This window comes from Taurulus bubalis (genome assembly GCF_910589615.1).
Source record: "Taurulus bubalis genome assembly, chromosome: 12".
Taxonomy (NCBI): domain Eukaryota; kingdom Metazoa; phylum Chordata; class Actinopteri; order Perciformes; family Cottidae; genus Taurulus; species Taurulus bubalis.
Window position 1 is genome coordinate 11,101,925 of NC_136600.1, and position 27,490 is coordinate 11,129,414.

Sequence of the window (27,490 nt, forward strand, 5' to 3'; positions counted from 1 at the left end):
TCATAGACGTTGGACCATATCTCCTCCCGCGGCGTTGCCCGCACATGCGTCAAAATACATCAAAACGTGCGGCCTGGTCGGGAATCGCCTGGAATTACTTTTTTTAGAGATTCGACCGGCCATTTTCACGAAAAGTGCGAAAAATGGCGAGAAATTGTCCCATTCACTTGACTTGGGTTTCGGACTGAAGAGAGCAAAAAAACACTCATCTTTGTGCCCACAGTGACTCGTCATAATTTATCGTAGAGAAATGATTTAAAGTTTAAAACGTTGACAAAAGTCTGGAGTTTATTTGCCCAATTGGGCATTTTTTGATAGCTAGCACTGTTTTCATGTAATTATTGTTCAAGTTTAGGAAAATGTGGGAACCATTTCAGAGTTTACAATGGGTGTGTATGGGGCAGGTTAGAGCTGTGATGTCATCGCTAGAGCAGGAGGAGCTTTGCACTAACTCTCTTATTTGTATTTGTATTTTGCCATTCACTCCACAATATTTACTTTTGAGGCATAATTTATGTATGAAAACGTTAGAAATATTGTGCTTGTAGTACACATGCGTCGTGGAATCCAACAAACTTATACTTTTTTGTCAGCAAGCCTGAAAGCAACATGAAGTCCGGCCAACTGCTTCATCAACCTCCATGTTAAATCGGACCACAATTTTCTCTCATCACGGAAACGTGAGCACTTTATAAACTGAAGTTACGCTCTCATTTCTAAATCCTTACAAATATTTAAGTAGACGGAAACGTTCTCAGAAGTCTTGTGCTTCTTATGATTACGTTATTTTCGCGATGGGATTCACGGTTGTCCATCAAATACAATAGTTTGAAAGGTTGTTTTCTCATTAAATCCACAGTCCAGTCTCCCGCTCAGTGACAGTGACACAGCTGCTTCAAGTTAGCCAATCAGGACTGCCACCATGGCAACCAGTGACACGGGCGCACACATACAGGAGGAACTGTCAGTTGGTCAGCTGACATCCTGACTGATGTGTGTGTCTAAGTGTGCGCAATGAGATATGAAGCTTTTTATGAAAAAAAAATAATGCACTGAAGGCTATGGGGATCATACAACTCAGTCTCTCACTCATGACACAGGTGTTTCAAGTTAACTAATCACTGCCGCTTCACACTCATTCTTGTTTTAACTACCTTGTGGGGACACACACACATACATACGTGCACGCGCGAACGGCCGCGCGCACTCAGACTCTTGACTTTTGATCATATTTATGCAAAAAATAAATTATATATATATATATATATATATTTATTTATTTATTTTAGAGTCAAGGAGTTATTGATTCTTGAGAGATCAAGGACAATAGGGGCTGGTATTCATACCCGCGTGAATGGCCGCGCGTGCGCGTGTTAATACGGTCGCGTCCACGTTTGCGTGTGTGTGCGAGCGCATGTCACTTTGAATCAGGACTAACAGCTCCACTGACGCTCAAGTTCACATTATTAAGTCCAGAAAAATATTCAAGCATATCCATGCGATCGGCTGCTTGTTTCCTCTCTGATGAATGTACTATATTAGAGATTTGAGCATGTTTTTGCCTTGAAATCTGGGGTTTAACAGATGGTTTGGATGAAAATCTGCACATACATGACTTGGAGATATTCAGTCAAAGGCATTGTAACGCCTCCTGTCTGTCTACCTGTCTGTCTACCTGTCTGTCTTTCTGTCTTCCCTTTCAACATAAAAGCCACATGATTTAACTGTATCTTAACATAAAGCTCAAATGAGGATTATTGTATTAAATAGAAAATAAATACACAATTGTACACAATATTTGTTTATGTAATCACGTGATATGTTGCAGCAAAGTGCTGTCCCATTCATATTTACACCATCAAGCCCTCACAGCTAATGTTGGCATATATATATAAAGTACCTCAATAACCTCAATAACACATCTCACTACCGGTAATGTATATGTATTGAGACGTCTTACGGCAGTAGTAGCCACACTTTCAAAATTTCTTGCAAATTTTCTAGTTTGTGATGTGTCCCACTTCGTTGGCTGTTTGGCCGATTGAGCGAAATGCTGAATCGTCTTTGTGGTGTTCAAACGCAACTTTTTGGCCGTAACACCGGGACGCTAGTTCTTTGATGTCGGTTTGGTGTTTCTTGGCATTTAATTAAAGCATCTGTTCAAGTTTGCCTTCTCCGAGCTCCAGTTCCAGTTTGTCCCCATCAGGCTTCTGCCCGACTCCGTTATTCCTTACTCTCCCAGGAACCCTCCATCCAGTCCCTCTGAGCAACGTCATGCTGTGTCCAAGCTTTTGTTGGGCACACTGACCGGCCTGCAGGAATGTTGGAAGTTTGTCCGTCGAGCATGGCTTCTGTTCAGTCAAAAGGATGTATCCACTGTGCCTCCCTGTTCCCCTTCCTTCAGCCTTCTTCTGCTTCTTCTCCAATTGTGTCTTTTCTGGAAATTTCCATTCCGTGTTTTTGCGTCACTAGTTGCCCTCAGCGAGTTTACCTCCTCCGGAGATCACCTGACCCCGTCACCCGCCGAACCAGCTGCTCCTCATTCAACCCGTCACAGTGTATATATACAGAGACCTGTTTTCAGGCATTCTTTGGCCGATCGCGTGCATTTCCAAGCTACTGTGGCGTTCCAGCAGTTGCTGTCACCTGCACCTGATTATTCGCCTTCCTGCCTCGGTCCTTTAGGAATCGTTTGGCTGGTTGTACTGCCAAGGTGGGTGACGATGAAAATATCAGGAATGCCTCTCAGTAAAGACCTCCACCAACACGATATACTGCACGACACCGACACAGATTATTTCTGCGAGTAGTTTTCCACTTTTGTTCCAGAGGTGAATATCTCAGGAAACCTTTTCCTCCACCTCTGCACACAAACACTTTTGAGATAATAAATAAATAATGTGAACAGCCTCAGTTCAGCCACAAAACAGGGTCCACAGAAAGTGACAGCGTAACATTGTTGTGCTTACCTTCTGCAGCACAATTGTCAAGGTGGATTAATCCTCCCACACACTGCCGGCACCTTTCCTCCTTCTGTAGCCAAGTGGTGCCTATTGAGACCCTTCCACTGCGAGGCAGATGTGTTTCTTCATTCCTCAAAGCCCCGTCACCACCCAGAGGGAACAGGCACCAACCAGACCGGCAGCCCGCTCCCAGTTATATTCTAAGAGATGAAAATCTATGTGCTTGTTGTGCTGGTTCTTTTCTCATGTTTATGTGTACATGTTAAAAAGTATGCCTCATTTTGTTTCTCTCTGCTTGCCAGGTGTTCAAATTCAACAATTTCTCTCGACTGTGCAATGGTACATTTATCACTTTCTCACTTGTGGGGACATTTTTAGTTGCATGAATGTTTTTAAAGATTAAAAACATGAATTTCACTTATGTGATCCTGCTGTCGGGAATCAGAGGACCAAAATATAACAAAGTTAGTGTTGTCCATTAACCATTATTAATACATTTGACAACTATTTGTCATCAGTGCAGTATTGTGACAAATAATAATACATGCTTTTCTAAATTGAAGCAGTTCATGACTTTAAACTTGGGACTTTTACATGTAAATTATAACATCTATTACATCCAAGCTATTGCTAAACAAGTTCACACAATGCCGATTCAGCTGACAAGCCCTCTGTTTTTCGCAGTAGACAGTTGTGCAATCTTTTTAACTTCCACTCCAAAAATGTAGTTTCCGTCCTACTCCGAGCTGCTGCACCATTGCCATGGGGTAATAACCACAATAATAATGGTAGGCTTGACAGTGACATACGTTTTAGAAATGACTTGGTGCGTACGTGAATTTTCCTAACTATTTTTACTGCCATTCACCCTATATTATCTTGAATATGTAAACAAGAATTCTGAAGAGAAAAACAAATACACATGTTAAATACTTCATAAATGAGACCAAATAAATGCATTCAGGCAGCGTGAACAGGCTCTCGTTAGGCTACATTTACCAGAACAATACCAACATTCAGGCTCCCTACACTCAAAGGTGTACTTCAGATATAAATGGTAAATATAAGACAATGGGAGTAATTATGCATATGTATTTGGCAACCCTGATAAAATCTCCTGCGACCCACCTGAAGGTCTAGACCCAGTCTTTGGGAATGACCGGTCTGGCAGATGATGTTACAATATAACCGCCGTTCCTAGCAAGTCATACACTTTATAAATTGCCAAAATATGCAGATAAGATAATTCGTATTGTATATATGCATATATATATAAGTGAATTGACAAGCCATAATAAATACGCTATTATTATTATTATTGTTATTTATTTTTCCTACATTTAATTAGTTATTTTTCACTTTAGTGAATTAATTTCGGTAACATTCAATCTCCATCTTTACTCACATTAAGATTCAGAAAATGCAGACTACCACAGGCCTATGAGACGATATGAAAAAATGTCTAAATCACAAAAATGTAAATAAAAAAATGCCTTGCATGAGGCTCAATGAATGTTCTCTTGCCACAGCTTGATATTGTTCGTGCCTCCATTGAACTCGGCTGGTGTCCAGAATCAGCACTCGGTGATATACAGTATCTCTTCACTGCAATCCAAACAGGCACTCGTGCCAGGTGGAAAGCGGAGTGATGAAGCATTTATTCTCAACAACGGCTTCTCCTCAGATCGAAGTGTTCCACATTTGTTCGTCGCCTCTGAGAAAGGTTTCTGCCGAACACAAAGACGTTGGCTTCGGCGCATGTGGTTCTTGTTATTTTACGCTGCTTTGATAATTTAATGAGCTGTGAGCAGTAAACTCATCGCGTCGCACCGAAAACAATGAAGAAATACTTCACCAAACGCAAAAGTATGGCTCTTTCGTGGGTTTTCAATCAAACACTGACATTAAAGCAGACTGTGACTACTCAGAAGGGTTAATTGTTAGTAGGCTAATTTACTGTTGGTGATGATAAAGAGATGCAACGATGCCAAGAGTGTCCCCCAAGTGCTCATTTGAGGGATTTGGCCGATGGTCATTACAGTGAAAGTCCATGCAGTCAAACATCGATAGCGTGTCTGGAGTGATAATACCTAAGCTCCAGGCTCCAGGCAGCCTGTTTTCACGTCACAGTCCAGTGAGTGATGAAGGACTGAAGGTGATTTACAGGTCAGCTTGAGCAACTGTTTTAATTAGCCTTCTCCCTGTGTCTCCCTCCGGTCTCCAGATGGACCCCGTGCAGAAGGCCGTCCTCCATCACACCCTCGGCCTCCCTCCCACCGTAAAGAGGAGGCACGTCTCCTGCAGCGTTTGCCAGCTGAGGTTCAACTCGCAGGTGAGCAACTTCTTCTTCTGGAGAGGAGCCAAAGTTCATAAGTCACGAGTGAAACGAACAGGAAATAACCCACTGACCACATTGCTTCACCTGCTCTGGTGTCAGCCGTGTTGTCCTTCATATGGTTATCATTCTGTCGGGCAGGGCATATTTATGAATTCGGCTTTGTGTCTTTTTGTCGCTCCACTGCTTTGGTCCAGACGAATACATCTCATTCCATGGATTGCCATGGAATTTGGTTCGAAAAACGTGTGCCCCCCAGAGGATTAATCCTCCTAACTGACCCATTCTCAGCTTGGTCAGTGTGAGATAGGCGAGGTGGATGGGTTAAACACACACAGGACTTTTTCGTCCAGTTCTAAACTAAAAGTAAAGTTGACATTTTGTCACATCAACCTTTAGTCACGGTCGGTCATGTCAACGTAAACCATGTTCTTTTCCTTCACTTAGCTTCGAGGTTTTGTTGCCTAAACCTAAACCTCCTGTGAGGAGGGAAGTTTATTAAGAATGTTACTAGCATATATTGACACGTCAGCAGGTACAGCGTCATAGTTTAGACTTTTCCTCTAGCGATATTCAAGGTCCCGAGAGGATCAATTCTATTATAACTTTTCATCCACGTTTTCCTTATTCATTGACATATCTTGACAACTATTGGATAGATTGCACAAAACACTCTTTTCCTCTAGTGCCACCTGCAGGTCAAAAATGATATGCGTCTACGTTTTGGGATTATGACTAAATACCAACAAAATTATAACGACATTCCCACTAGCCTCAGCTCTACTTTCTGTTGAGTGCTAATTTGTGGTATTTGAGAGGTCGTCTGCCACCAGAGCTCAAGTCGTTACGGACAGTTGTTGGAGTCCAGTCTTCTTGGGTTTCAGCTCGTCTTTGGTCGTGTCTGTGAACTGCAGTCATCTAGCAATGAAGCATTTCAATTTAAACAGCATTGAACAGCATTTGAGTAACCTTTTAGTCTGACCCATACATTGTTAAATGAGGTCAACTGAACTGTAGTATTGAGACTGATTTGTAGGCAGCAGCAGCCATCTTACCAAGTAGTGAATGACTAAAACATGGTACCAATTTGACCTTTTGCTAAGTCCCGCCCATCTCAGGCAGATCGGCCAGCTCCGTGATTCACTGATACCAACTATCATCAACAAAAATGCACACATTATACAATAAAATAAGGAACACTGTGACATACTGTATATGACTAATAAGCAAATAAACGTTGATATAGAGGTTCATGACGGTTGGCAACGGATTTGTTCTGTAGCTGAAAGGGAACAGAACATAGTTGAGTCACTGGAAGATTTAACACAAAAGAGCTGAAATACAGTCCATGTGAAAGGTTGATAGAAAATCCAACATTGTTAACTTCTATTTTGCTGTGAGGATTTGCTTTGTCCGATGCAACGTGAAATATTAGGGAAAGAAAATCAGAACGTCTCTGAGTTTGTGTCACGTACAGAAGGTGAAGGAAAAGCAGCAGTATTTACTCGTCCTTACAACCATCTCTGAACAACATCTTTCACTGACATTCTGATATCTCTTTAACCTCGGCATCTACATGAAGGGTAAACGGTCCTTTGTTGTGTTTTTTTAAAATTATCATATCCCAAGAGCCATGACGATAGAGAGATGTTTCCCTTTGAGCCTGAAGCTGCAAATGTGGCAATGTTTTATTTTTTAATCTGTTTTATCTGTATTCTTAATTCATTTCTCATGTCTAAAAAGGGCACTTTTTATTGTGAAAGATTCTTTCTCTTCTCACTGCATTGCATTTATCCTCACCAAAGCTCATGAATAGCCCATGGTAGCATGATTATGGCTGAATCGCTGGTCTTCATCTTTGGTTTCAATATAATGCTTCAAATGAGCAAAATAGATGACGGGAAGGAGATCTTGTTGCCAACTCTGAGCTCAGCCCGAAGTCTTTCTCCAGTCACCCACTCATACGGGCGCTCTACGATACTATAATGAAATGCATTGCACTAATACAAGCTTGCCGAATTCAACGGACCAGCAGATGGGTTTTGATCCCCCCCCGCGCTCAATTTCCATACCATTTTGGAAGTAATCAAAATATTTGAAAGGAAAATCACTGCCGCTGCTGCATGTTGTTAAATCAGAAGCGTCCCTAAATAGCAATGCCATCGCTCTTTCATTAAAGGAGTAATCAATCTATTTTGCACGCCGACTGTGTCGGTGATTACTCAGGATGAGGTTATTATGTTTTACATGCGGGAATCTATCTCAGAGTATATTTACTGTTCGTCAGCTGTTTATTTTAAGGCTTCAACAGGTAGTGCTATGTTGAGCTGGGAGGTCTCAAACACCCTCAGGGTCTCCCTCTTTGTTTTGAAACCACAGCTAGAGGAGAGGAGTTTCTCAATGTTCACCAGTGGTCGTTTATCATAAAGTGGACTGAGAGATGATGCCGAGCAGGAAGCCTGTGATTTTTCTGCTAAAAACGGATCCGAAGGGCAGAAAGTCTGTTTGTAAACCAGTTAATGACCTGAAGACCATAAAGAGAAAAGAGCTGCTCACTTTCAAAAGATTTAAAGTAAGTTTCTGCTTTACTAGATGCAGTCATGTTTATGAGACGAGATCGTAAACTGGAATCAAGTCTGTAATTTGTTGACAGCGAGTGAGTCACCACACTTACACAACTCCCTTAACAGGGAACGCTTTAGAGACCGTTTACATTTGATGCATTTAAAGCACTTCTGTTATCTCTCTACCGCAGAGTTTTTGTAAATGTAACTTGTTTAATGTGCATACCTGCAGCTTTTACAAGTTGGTCATCTAAAGGGGATTTCCTTACATGTTATTGAAATAGACATGAATAAATGTACATATCACCTCTTTTTTTAGTCTATTTTCCTCTGAAGTAATTTCCCCAGTAGGCCTGAGCATTTGAGGAACTCAAGAACATCCCCCATCTCTACGGGAGGAACCAAAGTTCAACTCTTCTATAGTTCAACAACTGCAAAAGTCGTACTTCCAGCAAGCAGCTCAGTTCAGTTGGTTGCACGTTATTACACCACATTAGTTACTTTTGTGTTCAGCAAACGCTGTGGAAACATCTGCTACTTTTTCCCGTACCACTTCGGTTGAGGTTCAAGACACTGGAAGGAGGAGTTAAAACACTGCAGATCATTTATTGGTCGCAGAGAATATCGTCACTCCTGCGACTCTGGTATTTTTGGCTCTGAAATAGCGTCCGCAATTCTTTTATTTCCTTGACCCAAATTATTATTTTTTTTTTTTAAATGTCAACCGGCAAAACTGCGGAGTACAACTGACGCAGTGCAGATGTCCCTTCCTTTAGTTGCCGATGAACGGATTCAACAAATGTACCGTTAATGCCGTCACGGCAGTTTAATGGTGATCAGCAGAATCCTGCCGACACTGAAAATACCAAAATGTCGTGTCGAGCAGAACAGAGCCGTACCCTGCAGTGGAAACACGGCTAAAAGAAAAAGAAAGAAGGTGGTGCTTTCTGCTGTCCAGGAAACTGTCAGGGCTCACTGGTCAAACACAAACCTCAAACTTCAATTTACAGATTCTGTCACACAGCCGAACAGAACGAGATAATACGAGGTGTAACAGTCCCGAACATTCGCACTGGAAAGACGCTTTAAAAAGACAGATAATTAGCATTTAAATATTCAGTTCAATTTAATTATTATCGCCAAACTAATTAGCCTCCGATGGCTTCACAATCTGTCCAGCAAAGGAAAAGGCAAAAACTCCCAAAACAAACAAAAAAATGTAATAGGGAATTAAAGGAAGAAATCTCATGGAGATCTCAGGAGGGATCCCGTTCAGGACTAACTAAATACAGAAAAAAAGGAATAATGACACAATGTGCGCGGAGAAAGTGACAAATATTGTTTCAATACTGGAGGAACATGAGCTGAGGCGAGAAGTCCGAACCCTGGCGCTGTTCATCGGTGGGATTTGAGCGTGAATTTTGGATCATTGGTTTGGTAAAATTAATGGCTTCATCAGACAAAGCTCTCACCTCCTCATCTGATATCAGAAAGGTGTGTGTGTGTGTGTGTGTGTGTGTGTGTGTGTGTGTGTGTGTGTGTGTGTGTGTGTGTGTGTGTGTGTGTGTGTGTGTGTGTGTGTGCGCGTGGGGGGGGGGTTCCAAAAGCTAATCTACCCTCAGACAAGCAGCTCTGAAGAACCGTCCTGGCACTTTTAACAAGCACTGGGTGCCACTATTACCAGTGAATTGGACGAGGAGAAGAAACAAAGTTATATGAAGTTTGACTTCAATAGAAATCCAAAGAAAGTGAGATAAAAAGAAATTGAGAGTGTGAATGAGAAGATACAAAAACTTAATTAAAATCCAGACCACGGAAAGGGCCTCACTGAAATGAGACATCAACAAAAGGATCGTTTAAAAAGCAACGGAATAGCAGCAGCATATCTACGATAAGGGATAGCAAAATGAATTAAATGTCTTTAAAATAAATGACACTATGAATTAAATCACAAAAAACAATGAGACTGATAAGAAACTTTTTGTCGGTTTCTTTGTAGTTGGAGCAGAAATAAACACAAAGAGCACATTGACTCTGTCATGTTTCCCTGTGAGGGACACGAAACCGATTGGTTTCAAGAGAAACCCGCTCTCCACACAATTGTTTAACATTATTTAACACATTGTGTTGTTGTTTCAACTCGATTATTTTTTGGAGAACTGGTTACAAACATGATTTCATGTGTTATTGGAGTTATGCAACAGTGTATTAATAAATGTTGAGCAGGGAGTTAGTCATTTGGTAAGATTACATACTGTCATACTACTACATCTGTCTGTGATTTACGTTTTGGCACAAACAAAGTATAGGAAAACATATTGATCCATGCGTAGCCCTTGACAAAAGGAATCATGGTCATTTATGTATTTGTTGCCGCAACGACACTTGTTGGTATTGCTGCGATGTGTGGGTTGCAACCCAGTTTGATCTTAACATGCTCCAGCATGGTCAATATTTAACACCGAAATTGCTGTCTGATTAAAAGTTCTTTTAACTTTTTGCCAGAAAAGTGTCTTGGCCCTTCCTCCTTTTTTTCAACCTCATTATACTTCCAAAGACTTTTCCTTTTTCGGAATGACGTGAAGCCAAAGTCAACAAAAGAAGAACAGGAATGTGCAAAAGTGACTTTTATTGTCTGATTCACTTCCTGTGGCTCCCTAGTTTGTGGATTATTTCGTCAAAAAGAGGTATAAATTGTTACTGTATATTCCAATGAATGTTGTGTGATTCGGTAGCTTGATAGCTTTTCTTCACACCCTCAGTTCAGTTTTCATTGTTCTCTGCTTTTAACAAAGGGATCCCTCACCCACTGAAACCAACATAGGGTTTAAAGCTCCACCCATATTAAACGTATTTAAGCAGCAGTACCTTGTGTCGGATACTTTCTCATTTAGCTCCTGGCTTGATGGTGGAGGTGAACAATGGCAGTCATGAAACACCTCCTCTTCATCTTCAACATGTTGCTTTTTGTGGGTGGTATTCTCAGTTTGTCCACACACATAAGGATCAAGGAAGCAGACAACTGGATCACCGATGGGCTTCATCACCCGGCCATACACCTCCCGATGTTCATCGGTGCCGTGATTCTGGTTTTTGGCTTCCTCGGCTGCCGTGGAGCAGTCAAGGAGAACCGCAAGGGCCTGCTCATGATGCTCCTCATCCTGCTGGTCGTGGGAATGCTGAGAGACGTTTCAAGAACCGCAGCTGCCCGGGAGCTGGGGAGGAACCGCGTGAAGCTGCTGATTCCGCTGAGCGAGCAGCCCGAGGAAGTTCAGGCGTCGGTTCACAACGTGGAGCGGTCCCGGTTCTGTTGTGGTTTCTCTGTCGGACATCTTGACTGGGGTAACTCAACGGTGGTGCCCAACTCTTGTAACTGCACTGCCGCCTCCCGAAACTGCACGGTCTTGGAAGGACGGGAGATATACTCAACGGCGTGCATAATGACGTGGTTGAACAGCGTGATGTACGCACTCATGATGATTGCCTTCGCGTCTGGCATCTTGAGGGTTCTGGGCAAGGTTCTCTCAATGGTCATGATCCGTCGGCTTAGGAATGAAGCGCATCATTTAAAATGTGTATTACAGGGCCTGAGGTTCACTGGTCTGGATTAAAGGACAATCCATCATGTTTGTGTTGAATGCATCTTTACTGGTTGTAAGCCCTTTGTACATTTAAAAAAAAAAAGTTTTTACTTTGAGTTTGTATATTAAACTTTTTTTAACAATGCAAAGGCACAATCTATTTCATAAATGAAGCTGATAATCAGAAGTCCAACATATTAATATAATTTGATGTGGCATATAACTTTGTTGGGCCCTCAACAGACCCCTTTTGTTGTTATAGCAAACATTTCGTGTTAATAGTTTAACACAAACTATGATCTGTACACTACCTAAAAGTTACAAGTACACTTTTAATAATTAAAACAACTCCAGTTCAGATCATGGTAACTAAAGGAGCATTAAGTTATATAACTCTGGATATCCAGCAAAAGTCACCACAATGAAGTCGGGCGCTTGTCTGCTCACGAGTTGAGTTTTCTTTCAATGCGAGGTGCATCGAGCGGACCAGGCTGCTGAAGAGTGTTCTGTCTGATCAGGTACCTAATCATCCTGTGACCCCTTCTATTTATCGTGTGACCCTTTTGGAGGGGCCTGACCCCAAGCTTGCAAACTACTGCACTTAACTATTTTAACTGCATGTGAAGTTGTTCAAACTCGCTCCAGCAACTACGAGCTGCTACAACAGTAAAACACTGCTCACACACTGATACTGACACACTGATGCTGACACACAGCTTCTAACTTAACTTAACAATTGTAATACATGATAATGTACACAAAGGTTTTCTGCAGTTCTTGACATACTCTCAGTACGTTTTACTTATTTTTTTGGGCTAGTTCCATGATTCCTGAATTCACAAGTGTTTGCATTCACATCCCAACACTTGTACACACCAATGGAGGTTAGACTTGAATTTTTTAAGGGTGTGAGGGAAAATATTAATATATGCAGCAGCAACCAGGTGTTGGTAGCAGCCCGGTGACAGAGGGAAATACATTTCAAGAATGTGCTTATTTCCATTGGGTTCAGGCGTCCTTCATTTGACTCACACAATGGTTCAGTCCCCCATGATACCTGATCTACCCCCCACCACAACATCACAAAACCAAAACCAACCAGGAGGACCATCAAGAGAAGAAAACGGTCAGCTGCCTTTAAAAAACACTGTCCTTCCACAATACAACTGGCTGCAGGACGCAGTATGTGAATCTAGGTCGGACTAAAAACAGTGCATGAACTCTACAAATAAAAGTGGGAGACAACTCCAACTGGAGTAAACCGTTCCACATATATATAAATGACTTACGATGGGGTACCTTCCATTACATCAATGCTGGGCTTTGGAGATCCTTTTTATTTGAACATTAACTTGATGAGTATTTGATGGATGCCTTATGAGGAGCAGGAGGTCAATGGCTCTGAGCAACTGAAAACACACACAGCGGTAACATTTGTAAACTTTCCTACGTTTTGAGCTTTCGGTCTGTTTATGGAAGGTATTGATCACAATGTTGTTTAAATCATGTTGAGTTAATTAAATTATGAAACCAGAACATGTTCTGGAAACCCTCCTCCTGTCTCAATACCTAAAAGATCCCCTTTTTCCAGAAAAACTTTTTTTTTTTCCTCAGATTTCTGTACAGGGCTTTTATTCATTTGCACTGAACATTTGAAGTTGCTTTGTTAGAGCCTTGGATGATTGCAGTGACTCACAGACTAGTTTATAGTATTCAAGGTAGCTTCACTCGAATGTCTTGTCTTTTAGACCTTATCCAGATTAAAATAGAATTACTTCAATACAAAAGGGTTTAATGAATCACACAACAAAAAAGACAACCACCATCCTCACACATGCAGATGATGAACCTATAGCTTTTGCAATGATCAGATAATTGAGCCACTGGGATGTAAAAGCAAACATTTGAAACTTCCCTCCTCTTTTCCAGTGAATTTTTTTTTGGTAAACTCTGAAGGGTAATATCTGGCTCTTTAGCCATTAAATGCACCGCTATGTTCATCAGCTAGTTTCTAACTGTCAGACGTTTCGGATGAGCACAGTGAGTTTATAGACCCTTTTTTTTTGTGCGCATGCAGTTTTGCAGCTTGTCGAGCTACAAAAACAATCAAAGCTAAAGTTCCTTGGGTATTGTCCTATTCATTATCAATCAAAAGCTCAAATATTGTAAAAACACATCATAAAAACTGAGCTTAGACTAGCAGACAAATATATCTGCATGAATCTGTTATGTGAAATTATTTTAAAAAAATGTAATATTTGGTAGAAAATGTTAAGAACGTGATATTCTTTGTTTCTGCAAACAAATTTATGAAACATATTTATGAAACCTATTCATGAAATGTATTTTTGGTTGGGAAACGCCATATGTTCATGCCTACATTTTTTCTGGCGACTTGGTTCAGGTACGACCCCATCGCTCACAGTAAGAAGCTGATTTATTAAATACCTTAATGGAAGGACTAAGCCCCAGCTACATTTTAGCAGACACTCACATTCAGGTTCGTATACATGTCAAAACGGGTAATCTTGCTCATGGGCACATGTCTGTTGATGGATAAATGTGGATTTAAACTGTGACCTTTTGGTTCCCAGGAAGCCTCTCTAAGTCCTAGAAAAATCCTGCGACTGATTTGTTTAATGTCTTTTCCACCTCACGGAGCACCTGCAAGGAAAACAAATGGTGTCCCTCCCAGTTTTAATCTTCCGTGTGTCAAACTTGGAATTCAAGCAATTCCTCCACTTCATTGCTCTAATGAAAGATGAATTATTGGCGTAGTCACATTAAACACCCATCCATATCACCTGAGTCTCCTGACAAAAAAAATAAGTTATGTCTTTGGTATGTGGACAGTGATGAATGTGGGTCGAAATGAATAGTTTCATGCCAGAACAAGATGTGCACTCAGTTTGAAAAAAAATGACACCCTATCCAAAAATGGTTTCTAGGATGAAGGGAAAACGTTTGAAGTACCTCCGCAATTTCACAACCTTTGCAGATAACTTTATTTCCCTCACATACTGAAACCTCTTTACTTGTCTCATTCCTTTTACCCGTCACACACACTTCACAATCAATATTCTAAGTAAATGAGGCCAAATCAACCTGCTAGAACCAGTGGTGGAGTGTAACAAGTTCATTTACTCAAGTATTGTAAAATTGTGGCATACTTTACTTGAATATTTCCATTTTATATGACTCCACTACATTAATCTGACACTTAGTTACTGTTGTTTGTTTTACATAAAAAAAACATATATGCTCATATGATACGATGCAGTATTACTCTGCATGGTAGTATGGAATAAAAATTGGCTCTACATTAAAATAATTTGTTAGTGTTAAAATAGAATAATAGAATATTCTGCAAAGCGCTCATGAGGCCGGATACAGCTGATAACGCCGTCCCAATCTAAGCACCCAACCTCCAGTCCCCCCTCAGGTAAACACCGTTAGCTCTGTCAGCACCGTTAGCACCTTTGAGTATCTCAGAATCTCAGTACTTATAAAACAATTGACACAAATTGCTGAAGAAGAACCAAAAGAAACCGGACTAATATTTAGCTTCCATGGTAATAATGCAGAGAGGACGACCTGGAATGGTCTCTTTGTCCCAGCCGTCTTTAGTGAATATCCCCACTGTGGCCCGTCAATAAAGACACTTAAAATGCTTTTTGGGAATACATGGTTGGCACACCTATTTATTCCAAAAGGCAATTGCTTCTTTCCTGACACTGTCCTTGCTGCCCCGGGCAAAGTATGCAGGGATGGTGTGCAGAAGTAAACAAGGACAGCTCAAAGTCTTTGCATATGTCCCACCTCTGTGTGCTTCGGTGAATGTTCTGTGAAGGTGAATCTTAGTTGTGCTGCGTGTTTGGACTTAGCAAACAGCCAATCCCCCAAAATGATACATGGGTCACACAAATGTCTCAATCATTGGCATGCAGGTGTTAATAAAGAATTATCACAATCACACTGAAATGTTTTTTTTGTATCACCCTTTTATAGTTTGTAGCCAGACACATCAGGTATTTTGGAGCTGGAAATGAGGACAAATTACTGATGTGAGGGACATATTTTGCAAAAAAGACATCAAAGCATTCTATAGAAGTTTATTGTTGTAGAACAATTCATTATTTGTGATTTAAAAAAATGCTGCATTAAATAATATTTAGCCTTTCTCGTACACAAAAAAAACAAGGACATTATTCACCCAACACAACCCAAAAATAAAGCACATACATTACATAGAAAACCAATTACATGGCTGTGTTAATCATTTTTGTAATATAAAACTTTTTGCAGGACTGCATCGACTGTCCCCCTGCTAATTATGTTTAGTGTGCTTCACTGACTGCATCGTTCCTCTAGTTTTCATATTCCATTTCATCCTGGCTCTGTGTTTTGCTGCTTCCCCAGCGATATATTGAGCCTGCGATTTGTTCTCCTCACAGAGCCAGGCCTTGGCCCACTACAAGGGGACCAAACATGCCAAGAAGCTAAAAGCCCTGGACTCTCCGAAGAGTAAGCTCAAAGGCTCAGTGGTCACCAAGGAAACCGCCAACCAGGTGACCGCCAAGGGCATCAACACCTCGCAGGTCCCCAACGGCACCGACAGGAAAGGTTTGTGTTTTCCTGCTCGCTGCACATTCCCCAACACATGTTCTTTGTTGCTTTCTTTTTTTAGCTGCTGCCTTTCAGCTGAGCATAAATGTTGGACACCCCTCCCCCCCCCCCCTTTCTGGCAATTTACATGCAATCTCTATAGTGAGTTGGATGGACTCACTGTTGATTACATCAACCCTGTGTTGGCTGCTCTGCCAGCGGCTGGCTACCGACTCATATATTGAATTTTTAGAGTTCAGAGATCTCTGCAGGACACAGGGCAGTCAGGCAGTCCAAAGAAGAGGGTAGGGCCGGAGTATGCTTTAAACTAAATGTTGGTCAATTCATCCTCATGTCACGTCAGACGGACAACAAGATTCAATATTCAAGTCATATACACAGTAAATAGACATTTACTCTGTACAATGAAAAACTTACTTTGCTAGGTCCTCCATCCACACAGAGTTAACTTAAAACTTAAGGCTTAAGGTACAAATTAAAATTAAGAATACAAAAAAAGGAGGTAAACAGCACCATATGAAACATGTGGCTCCTTTATTCATTTGAATGAGACTGTATTGTCGAAGCAGCGGCGAAATACAGGGCCGTTTCCAGTCTGAATGTCACTAAAGTGTCTTAAACCCCATCTCTCTGACAGCAGAATTAAGGGAGGTTTAACTTAAAAAAAAACTCCAGCATCACTTGTCGCATAACAACGTATCCTCATACTACGGGTTGGATGCTATCTGATGAAAAAAGGGATTGCTGGTGCGTTTACCTACGAAACTGCAGCAATACATAACAATTCCTGCTTGTTTCATGCATACAGTCTTTTCAAAGTAAACTTCTGTTTAGGCAACAAAACTGCAAAAGGTTGTGCTTTGGGTTAAAAAAAAGTATGGCATTTACGTGACATATACATCAATACACAAACATGTGCTGAAACACAGTTTTTCGTTTGACCCATCCACTTCCCCTCCCACATAAAACCATACACATTCATTTTGTGGGATATCTAATTGCAGCTCAATCATTTTCGTGGGTACAGCTACGGCCGCTGTATGACAACAGCCTGAGCGTGAATCTTTGTGTTCATCAAGTCCGTCCTATGAAGGCCACAATCTGAAACGCTTTGATCTCACAAATTACCTTATTCTTTGTCCTAAAAGACAATGTCGCTGGTGTTTTTTCTTTTCTCTCTCAAGCTCTCTTTTTTTTCATCCTTTGCACAAATACTTTTGACACTTCTTTGTTTGTAAAACCAAGTGCAACACCACAAATGCCTTTGAGGGGAGAACGTCTGTAAGGGTGTACCATTATCACAATGTGTCCAATTCATTGCGGTGACACCAAAAGACACACAGAACAGACCTTCTTCTTACCAGTAGTGCTGTTTATTTATCTAGATTGTTAGCCGTAGTGATGTTTGCCTTCTCCCAAATATAATATGACTATACTACTATTTTCTTTCAATTATAATTCCGACATGAAACTGCTCACAACGAGGTCTGTAGATTTTCTATAATAGCCGGGTGATGAATTATTTTTTGGGCGCTCTGAGCACCACAAACAGAGTTCCATCTTGTCCCATTATGTTGGAGAGAAGTCAGACATCTCTATGATCGATTACTCTAAATTTCAGCAGGTCAAACTAAAACAATCTAGATTGATAAATAGGACATGTATGTATTTTTGATAATGTGGTAAACTGTCCTTCTACATTTGGCCATTCAGATCAGGTAAACTTGAAGCTGTAGTTGTTGTACGAAGAAGGACACTGAATTCTTCAATATGCTGCCGTTTTTCGAAAACGTTGCAACCTCCCGTATCGGATTTGTACCTTTCGTTTGCCTGTTATCCAGTTTTTAATTACATTTTTGTCGGTGCACATTGTTTCGTGCTGACTGTGTGCAACTTAATATTCATCACGGCGCAGCCAGGTGGCTGTGTAAATCTGGTTATCTCGGCCAGGTGTCTGCCAAAAAACATTCTTATTCTCGATGGAACTCCCTGCTTTAAAATGTGTTGAAAAAGTAAACAAACACAAGCCCGCAACTTCCAGCACCTGACGGGAACCAGATGCAGATTATTATATATGCTTTTATCTGCTGTGTTTCATATTGGTTCGGTGGAGGATAACGTCTTTGTCTTCTCTCGAGATCTGCTCTCTCGGTCTCCTCCGATGTCATTTCCTTAAGCGGCCTGTTAATATGTCATGAAATTGGCCCAATGAAAGTCTTCCCCTTTAACTGTAACAATAGACGTTTTTTTAAAGGAATTGGAAACACATTGAGCCGTCACGCTCTGGAATTATTTTTTACCTCTGCACATGCACTTCTTCCAATGTTCCACAAGTATTTAAATTAGGAGCACATTTCTGGAGCTCATTGTGCACCGTGACCTATTTGTCAAGTCTGACCTATTCAAGTTTAAAGGTTGCATGAGGTGAAAATTGAACTATTAAATTGAAGGTATTCTTATCACGCCTCAGAGAGAGTATGTTCAGGCGATTTTGACTCATAAATGCAAAAAATATAAATAATGTTCCTCCGTTGAGTTCAAAAGTAGGTGAGAAAACAGCATTGCCAAGTACTTAATTCTCCATATTTAACCTCACACAGGTCACACGCTAATCTTTATGTAATTTTAAGAGCTTCACACCTGGCAGTGTTCTGTGTCGCATCTCACAGAGTTCCTAAACTGCTATACAAACGTCAGACCGTTAAGTGGAGCAATTTGCACTTAAGCAACCCCTGAGCTAATCCACGCTGCCATTTGTCGACATTTACCGTAAATGAGCTCCCAGTTTCACGTAATGCACCCTTTGGCTGCCATCTTGGATGTCTCAAGCAACAGTGGATCCGGGATGCGTTTCTTAAAGTATAACAACTTTTAAAAAGATCACATGTCGTGCAGTTTTTGCTAAAACTTTGTATTCACTGTTAACAAAAAGGAAGGGGGGGGGGGTCGTGTGCTGTTGGAACCTTAATTGTCCATTTTCAATGAAAGACATGTCAATGAAAAAGGCATAAAAACATGATGATTGATGGCCAGCAAAAATGGTTGGTAAGATTATTAATGGCCCGACGATTGTTAGAAAGAAGAAAAAATGTTATTTAGAAATGTATATATAATATATGCAAAATGTTTTTACAGAACATTGTCTGACAAATTGTTTTGTTTCCTTACAATTAGTTTTTTAAAAGTCAGGTTTTACACTTGAATTTTTCCTAAAATAATAGGATATAGCTACTAGCAGCTGTTGTTGATCAGCTGTATCATGTAGCATCTAACGGAGTCAGTCAAGCTCAGTGGAACACATTTGTGTCAAACTGTACGCCAACACTGTTTAACTAAAGTTGGGTTCCATATTCCATAGAATGTATATAAGAAGTGGACGTAGGTGTTGTGACATCACCGATTGGTTTGTGGACCGATGTTTTGAAGCCTTGAGTTTAGCAAATCTTCTTCGTCATCTTGGATTACGGCCGTCACCATGTTGTTTTTTTGGCAATCCATCAAGCAAAGTTTTCATATTTGGAATGCGAGTGACGTAGAGACACTGTATACGGACGGCTCTGGTAGCAGCAGCGACCTGTCAATCACTGTGAGCCCTAAAGCATACTTTGCTTTATGGTCTATTTTGAGACCATAAACTCATGTTTACAATGTTTACTGAGGTGATAAATCAAGTGTGAGTTAGGGTCATTTTTGCACAGACTTTCATTGCAATTGGCCTTCTTTTTGTATCCGGAGGAGTCGCCCCCTGCAGGTCAGTAGAGAGAATGCAAGTGTAAAGACACTTCCGCATTGTCTTCCCTCGGCAGAACCGGAGGTCGCTGCCTGGCTAAATCTGATGGAAAACTTAGAACTCTTTTGCCTCTTTGGCTATTACTGGACCTAAAGCTATGAATGGAGATGATTAAAAATAACATAATAAAATAAATATTCAAACAAAATATGAAACTATAAAATTGAGAAATAATCCCATTAATGTTTAAAATGAAGGTCATTAATGTGAAATATTATTTCATCCTTCTTTTCAGATTATTGGAAGCCAGTCTGTTTTTATATCACGACACAATTCTCCATAAAGGCTGTTTATTTGGTTATCCCACTTGTCATCAGTGTCAGACACAAGCTGCATTTGTGCTTGTTGTTTTACCTGGTGAGCTGCAGAAATAGATTCTAGAGATAGGGAAAAAGCGTGTCAAAGCAAGTTTTTTTTTCTAACTTCGCAAAAGTTCATTTGAATAAGAGTAGCAAAAAAAGTTTTGTGGTGACGCATATTTATTGTGCAGCATCTTGACTCCAGCTCATTCCATACAGACTTATAATGTGCAGTTAAAACATTGACTTAACGAAACCCATAGATTGAGATCTTCTCTAGAATTTACATTTAAACAAAGATATGTGTCTTTGAGTTTTTGGTTTGTATTATTTGGAGATAAACATCATATTGCCTTGACGGAAGATGCTGATAGAGAATGTTATATGTTATATTGTCAGGGTGAGGAATGAGATACTAATATTTTAAAAAAATGTAGTTTTAATTTGTTAATTTTTGGTGCTTGTGTAGCAGTTGTGTACTCTTTCTTGCGTTGTGTTTTAGTAAGTCAAGCACACTTGATTTTGCCTTGGCTCCAACCAGTCGTTTATTCAATTAGACGGCTCCCGTAGATCCGTGACACGGAGATACCGTACACGGAGACAACGTGCTGTAGACTGGGCAGAGCGCACGGGGTGCACCGCTCCCGCAGGGGCCCAGCAGGGGCGGGGCGGGGCGCTAATGTCACACAGCACGCTAGTCTTTGTGGCCAACTGACAACACATTGTAAATCAAGGACAGTGATGGCAAGTGGAATCATCAACTCCCTTACACTTGCGTCCATATCAGGTAAACACTGGCATTCGTAGCCTTCTTTATACAAACTCCCTCTCTGAGTGCTGAACAGTGAAGATGGGATTCAGAACTCCTCTCACTGTACCTGCACCATCTGTTATGGACTCTACACAGAACGGACAATAAACAGTCACTTACAAAACATACCAAATCAATTGTACATACATTATACGCAGAGAACTCGCCTTCATAACCACACAGACAAATGGCTATTAATCATTTCAGTGCCCTTACAAAACAAAAAAACCCTGCATCATCTGACTATCGTATCTCCAGTGCACGGGGGCGGCGGCTTGTCACAAGTGGCTCTGGGTAATGAATATTAATGTGCTTGGATGTCACAAGAATGAATTGTCGATGTGAGTAAATGCTGCATTATCTGTGAGGCCGAAGTATTTGACGGTTTATCAGTGGCACCGAGCTCTCGCTAATGAAAAGTAGAGTTCAGGGAAGAATAATGGCCGTTGTGAGAGTAGGCAGAAACAACAAGTGTTCTTTCAATGGGTTTGTTTTGCGCTAAAATTACCAACAAAAAAACATATCAGGTCTGTAATAATTTTATTCCAAAGCACAATATAGTCATGCCGAGAACAATGTAAGGTTGTTTCCGATTGTTTCCTGATTGTGTCTTTCAAGAGCTGTTTTTTAACAACATGATTGATTACATCCAATTAGTATTAGTATTGAGTATTGCTTGTCTTTTCTTTTCTTTTTTTGTAGCAGCTGTTATTGTGTAAGAAAACACTGTAAAACTAAAGCCGGCTCAAAAAACTCTATTTAAGAACAAATGTTTGAAAACGTGAAATTGACTCAGTTAAGTGACAGAAAACCGAAGATATTAAGTTTAATCAACAACTGTTTAAATGCACTGATACGAGACACTGACAGATTTGTTTTATATATTAATGAATAAGAGCTTCTTGACTGAGTAGAGTGACCTCTCAGCAGGACGTTCAACCCATCACCTCAACGATGTCTGAAATTGGAGATGTTAATAACTTGGAATGAAAAACATAAATTAAATTTATACATAAGGTAAAGCTTTGTTGATTCCACTATGATATTTTACTGGCGGCATACTAGTTTCCGTTTTTAGAATATCATCACAGGAAAGCCAGAGTAACAACAGAAGCAAGCAAAAGACATGAAGAGACACAGAAAACTTGTTAAGCAACGTAATGGAAGAAACTATTCATTTAGTCCATCTGCTCGGGGCGGTTTAGGGTTGATGTGCGAAGAACACACAAGCGCATCGCTGAGGGATAATGAGTCTGCGTGAAAGTGTGTAATCACAGGTTCGATGTAATAAAACGCACTTTGTGTCTTTGAACCCGTGTCTGTTCTGCGATGGACGGACAGTCCATCAGCGAGAGAGTATAGATTAGAAGGGTGACTCAGCGGACGCCTGTCAAGTTTGTGTGTGTGTGTGTGTGTGTGTGTGCATTTGTGTGTCCTTGTGAGCAGAGCGAGCGAGAGCAGGAGAGGCAAAGCGGGGGAGAGAGAGAGAGAGAGAGAGAGAGAGAGAGAAATGCCCACAGCACAGCCCGCCATCTCTCAGTTCCAGTCCAGTGCCTGAGGAAATGTACCCTGATATTAGCTATTAAAGAGCAGATTGTCAGGGGAGCCATGCCAGCACTGACAGCAGCTGCACAACGGAGCCGGCTGCAGGGAGGCAGGAAGCCCTCCACACCCTTCTTCCTCATGTCCCCATCAGCTCCCGGTGCCCTCCGTCCACCCTCCACGACCTCCACCCAGGAAAAAAAACACACAAAAACCCCCCCTTTGTGTCTAAGTCTCCGTAGATGCACGCTGGGCTGGAAAAAGCGTTTAGAGACAGACGTCAGCAGACCTGATGAGGTGTGATTAGATTGGCTCCGTACCTGCGCGGCGCCGCACATGTTCTCATTTGTGGGGGGATGTGTAACCGTAGAAAACTTCCCAACAGAAATTAGGCGCGGATCATTTGCTTTCAGATGAAATTGGAAAGAGATAAATCAGTGTGAATTCAATTCAGTGACTCCTGTCGCTGTTAAATATCGGAGTTAATGCCGCTTCCCCCCCCACCCTCACCAACCAAAAAGATGATTGCAAGCGTTCGACGCCCGCTCATTTGTGAATGCAAATTTTTCACCTTATCAATCTTTTATTGGAGGGATATTCAACCGTTACTCTTTTCTCATTTACTCCCTTTGAATGCTGACAAGAGAGAGAAAAAAAGAATCATACACGTCAAATTAAATTTGACAGAACTCAAGAGCCATGAGGGATTTCTGTCCTTTAAGTTGTGACAGCATATAATAAGGCCCAATCATTTTAATTAAAGAGCTTAATCCAGCTTCATTGAGAAAGGTAATCACATCTCTGGGGGGTCCTGTGATTGCCTGAAAGCCTAAGCAGAGTGGAAGGATTTCAGAGCGCCGCTTCTCGTCTACCGCCAACGCAAATCTCAGGGGAGCGTGAAGAGAGGCCGAGGTACAAATGGAGGATGGAGAAGAAGAAAAAAGGCGGTGTCCTGTCTCAGCGGGTCGCAGCACCTGTCCTCTCTGCTTTTCTTTTGATTCTCTATCTTTGTCGCCTTCAGCACTCCCACCCTCTCAATTTCTCTCCCTTTGTGTCCCACACTCGATTACTCTCCTTCAATGTTATCTCTCTCCTCTCACCTTCGCACGTCCCCTCACCTGCCTCCCCCGTCCTTTTCCCCCTTATTCCACACTCTGGATTTTCCACTGTTGTTTTGTCTGAGTTTGCTTACTTTTCCAGTTTCACTTCCATTTAGCTTTTCCCCGTTCCTTGCTCCATCTGCCCTCCAAATCTAGCCTCCTTTGTTCTTGTTTCTCATCCTCTCCTTTCTTCTACCTGGCCTCTCTATCTCTTTCTTTCTCCTCCCACCTTGCTGTCGGGCCCCACTCGCCCATACCAACTTTAGATTGATCACAGTCATTACCTCCATTAATGAGAGGGGATTGAGTTCTTAACTGGGCCTTGCAGAGCCAGTTAGGTCACACTGACTGGGGATATGGATTACTGGAGGCTTCCCAGAGTGCACGGCGTCCTAGGCCAGCCAAAGCACACTTTAATCACCTGCCATTCCATCAGCAAATGGCTCTTTAATGACACCGTGGAAGATGGGTTCACCCCAACACAAGGGCAAAGACGTGCATGTCTTAACATGGGATGGCCTCACCAACCACAAGGCAATACGTAGGCAGATGAAGACAGAACCTTTCTCACTTTGTTGATTAATACTAATTTTCTTCACTCTATCATACAGAGATTAAACAGCCATTAGCTTTGACTTGGTTATTACTGTCAGCAGGTTTAGTAATGTTGAAAAACATGCTTGCACACAAAGGCACTTTCTATAAGCTGTGTATGAATGTGATTGCTCTCTGTTTTATTACAGGGTTGGATCATTGACATGTTTAGCCTAACTTAACAAGAACATGCGCATCTTCCCTGTGTCGAAAGTTTGCTCTAACAACTCCGAAGCAGCATTTAAATTCGAAGGTATAGTTTGACATACGATGATCCACTTCATTGCTGAGCGTTAGATGAGAAGATTTCTTCCACTCTCATGTCAAGAGACAGGTGGCTATTAGCCTAACTTAGCATAAAGACCGGAAGCAGGGGTAAAAAGCAGTGGTAAACAGCTGACTGGCTCGATCCAAAGATAAAATAGATTAGCCTACATCTTTATAGCTGACTAGTCAGGCACGTGCACATACATTTTGGGGGGCAGGTGCTCAAACCAAAAAAAGGGGCACCCATCGCCAAAATTATTTATGAAATTAAAAATTATAATAAATAAAAAACACAGTAGGATGTTTTCAAATTATAGATTTATTTTTGTTAACAAACTAACTCAAATTATCAAATTGAATAAATAAATAACAGGCAAAAACAGACAAAACAAGGCCATATTGTATAACCAAATGCAATCAAAAAATATTCTAACTTAAAATGTATCAAAACTCTGCTCTGGATAAATTAAAGCAGGGGTTGCAAACTCATTTTCACCCCGGGCCACATCAGCATCATGGTCGCAGTCAAAGGGCCGGTTGTAACTGTACAGTGGCGGGCCGTGGATTTTCTACCTGCCCACATCCCTGTCCGGGCCTCATATCAGATCAGGAAAAACTCCCCTAAATAAAGATAGTAAAAGGAAGAAGCCTTCAAGAGAGCAACAGAGGAGGATCCCTCTCCCCGGATGGACAGAAGCAATAGATGTCACGTCACGTGACCAGAATGAATAACATAACGGAGCTACAGCACATGCAATGAATATGACAGGAATTGAATAAACGACACTCAGCTGCATTAAAAATTCCCTTCAAAATAAAAGCACAGGGTTTGTTTTTTTTGCCCATGCAAAGGCCCGTGAAAGACTGAAAACGGCTCCGCGAGCGACAATAAACATGACAAACGTCAGTAAACAGCTGGACAAGGCTTTGAAATAACAGACTTCGTGAGTTTTGTGTTTGTTTATTTTTTTAGGAAACGTCAGACCAGTTGCGACGTAATGTTTTCAGCGGCGCTAATGTTGTAGTTAATTTATCACCAAACAACGTCGGAGGATTGCACAAACACCGTCATTACCTGTTTGTCTGATGCTGCGGGTCAGAGAAGTAGGCTGCACCGTTTGGCCTGGCGCTGGCGCTCAGCACTGCATGAGCACCAAGTGGAGGAGGAGGAGGAGGAGGAGGAGGCGCGGCGGGGGCTCGTGAGCGCCGTGGAGCATGTCGGGGGAAATTCTCACAAGAACTCAAATAAATGCCCCGTCAGATATCAAAACACATTTGGGGGGAATGTGTTGATGAGAGTCATTTTTATTCTTAAATACTGATGAATGAAGAAAACAAAATTGGGCTCCAGCAGAAGGGGCACTTTTCTCATCCAGGGTGAAAGGGCAGGTGCTTGAGCACCACTAGGGGTCTATCTGTGCAAGTGCCTGTGACGAGTAGAAACAAGATGTTTCTTTGATGTAAATGTAATGTAAATAATCAGAAAATCTAAAAATGACAGGTTTTAGTTTTACAAGGTTCTTTCATTGATATGCTAAACTGAGCTAATATCCTCCTGGCTCCATCATGAAAATGGTTTCAATTTCCCCTTCTTACTTTCGGCAAGAATGTGAATAATTGTATTTCCCTAAAATGTTTAACTATTACTTTGAATGTCGCGTAAATTAAATCCCTGGCAAAGCCAACTAGCACTAAACAAACTGAGAAGAGTTCATCCCTGATGAAGAGATAACATGTCAAACTACTGTTTCCAGGTCGAAGAATTGAACGCGCAATATTAAAAGCTTGTGGAGGCTGTTTTCCCTGACCTCCCGCTAAACAAAAATCATGGAGCCATCTCTCTACTAAATTGCTAAAAATGAAATTGATATTGATTTTCACACTCCACATATCAGAGAAAACAAGCAGAATGCCAAAGATGTTGGAGTATTCGTTAATAATAGTACCCGGACCATTTACCCTCCCCAACTGGTGTTTTCTGTCTTCGCCAGAAAACATTCTCCTTGTGAGAAAATGATGCAGATTATACTTCCCCGTTGTTGATGGATGAAAGAGGAAAAAAAGAGGGCCATCTAAAGAAAGAACTAAAAGCAATCTCTAAAGGTCGGCAGAGATTTCTGAAAGCTACTTTAAGATAATTCTGCCGTTTCCTTCAGCTCGCTCGCAGTGTGAACATCTGCCGAAAGCAGTTCAATGATGACTCGCAGGCACACAAAAAAACACCGGCTCACATGAGCACCAGACCTTCCCTTGCACTCCTCTGGAACCAAAACTCGGTCCCGGTGACCGTGCCATTGAAAAGCTGCCCAGAGAAGCAGGTGCGATGGCAGCTTTTTGCTTCGAGTGAGTTAATCTGCGTGATTTCAGGTTGTTTTGATGCCTGGCACACCGGCGTCGACTGGGAGTGGGTTGTTGCTAATTGCAGGGGGGCAAAGAGGTCGCTGCCGCTCTGCTCGTGGCGTAAACATTATTCATCAGGAGTGACAAGGTCAGCCAACATCATAAATAGTTCACAGATTAATTATTGTTCTTGTGGTAATGGCTTGGGCTTGATGGGCCTTTGTAATGCAAAGTTTCACCTGGTGTCGTTGATGGCTCTTCAACCATTCGGGTTTGAAAGCAACATGAAATCTGAAAAGGTGTGTTGCTTTGGCTGAAGTTCAAATGTAAGCGTTTTTTTTGTTCAGATAACTGTAATCGTAAAACTAAGTGTGGCAGTTTTTATTCTCTGTAAAGTGAAATAAATGGGTAGATGTTCTGGCTCTTGCCTGTAGAGCATTCAGCCTGAACTTAAATTAAACAGAACATAAATTACGCACTACTAATAACTGTAGTCACCGGCCCCCTATTTTAGCATACAGAGGCTTTAAATAAATGTTCCAGTCATGGTATGGAGAGTAACAGCCTGGAATAATGGCCTTTTAATGCCAGATGTTCTTCTTTAGATCAATCCACAGGCAGGGTCTACTGAAAACACACACAGATTTACAGGTAGAGGTCAATTAGTCATAGCTGCAC

The 27,490-nt window shown here is 41.3% G+C and overlaps 1 protein-coding gene across 1 annotated transcript in view; it reads left to right on the forward strand.

Moving 5' to 3' along the window:
* The window catches only part of znf385d (zinc finger protein 385D), a gene marked incomplete at both ends in the record, with an annotated part of 76,720 nt that overhangs the window by 37,010 nt on the left and 12,220 nt on the right, over nt 1–27,490 (forward strand). Inside the window, 2 exons of the mRNA XM_079227675.1 lie at nt 5,188–5,295; nt 15,898–16,066. Of these exons, the coding sequence (XP_079083801.1) occupies nt 5,188–5,295; nt 15,898–16,066 (277 nt within the window). The remainder of the gene's footprint in view (nt 1–5,187; nt 5,296–15,897; nt 16,067–27,490) is intronic.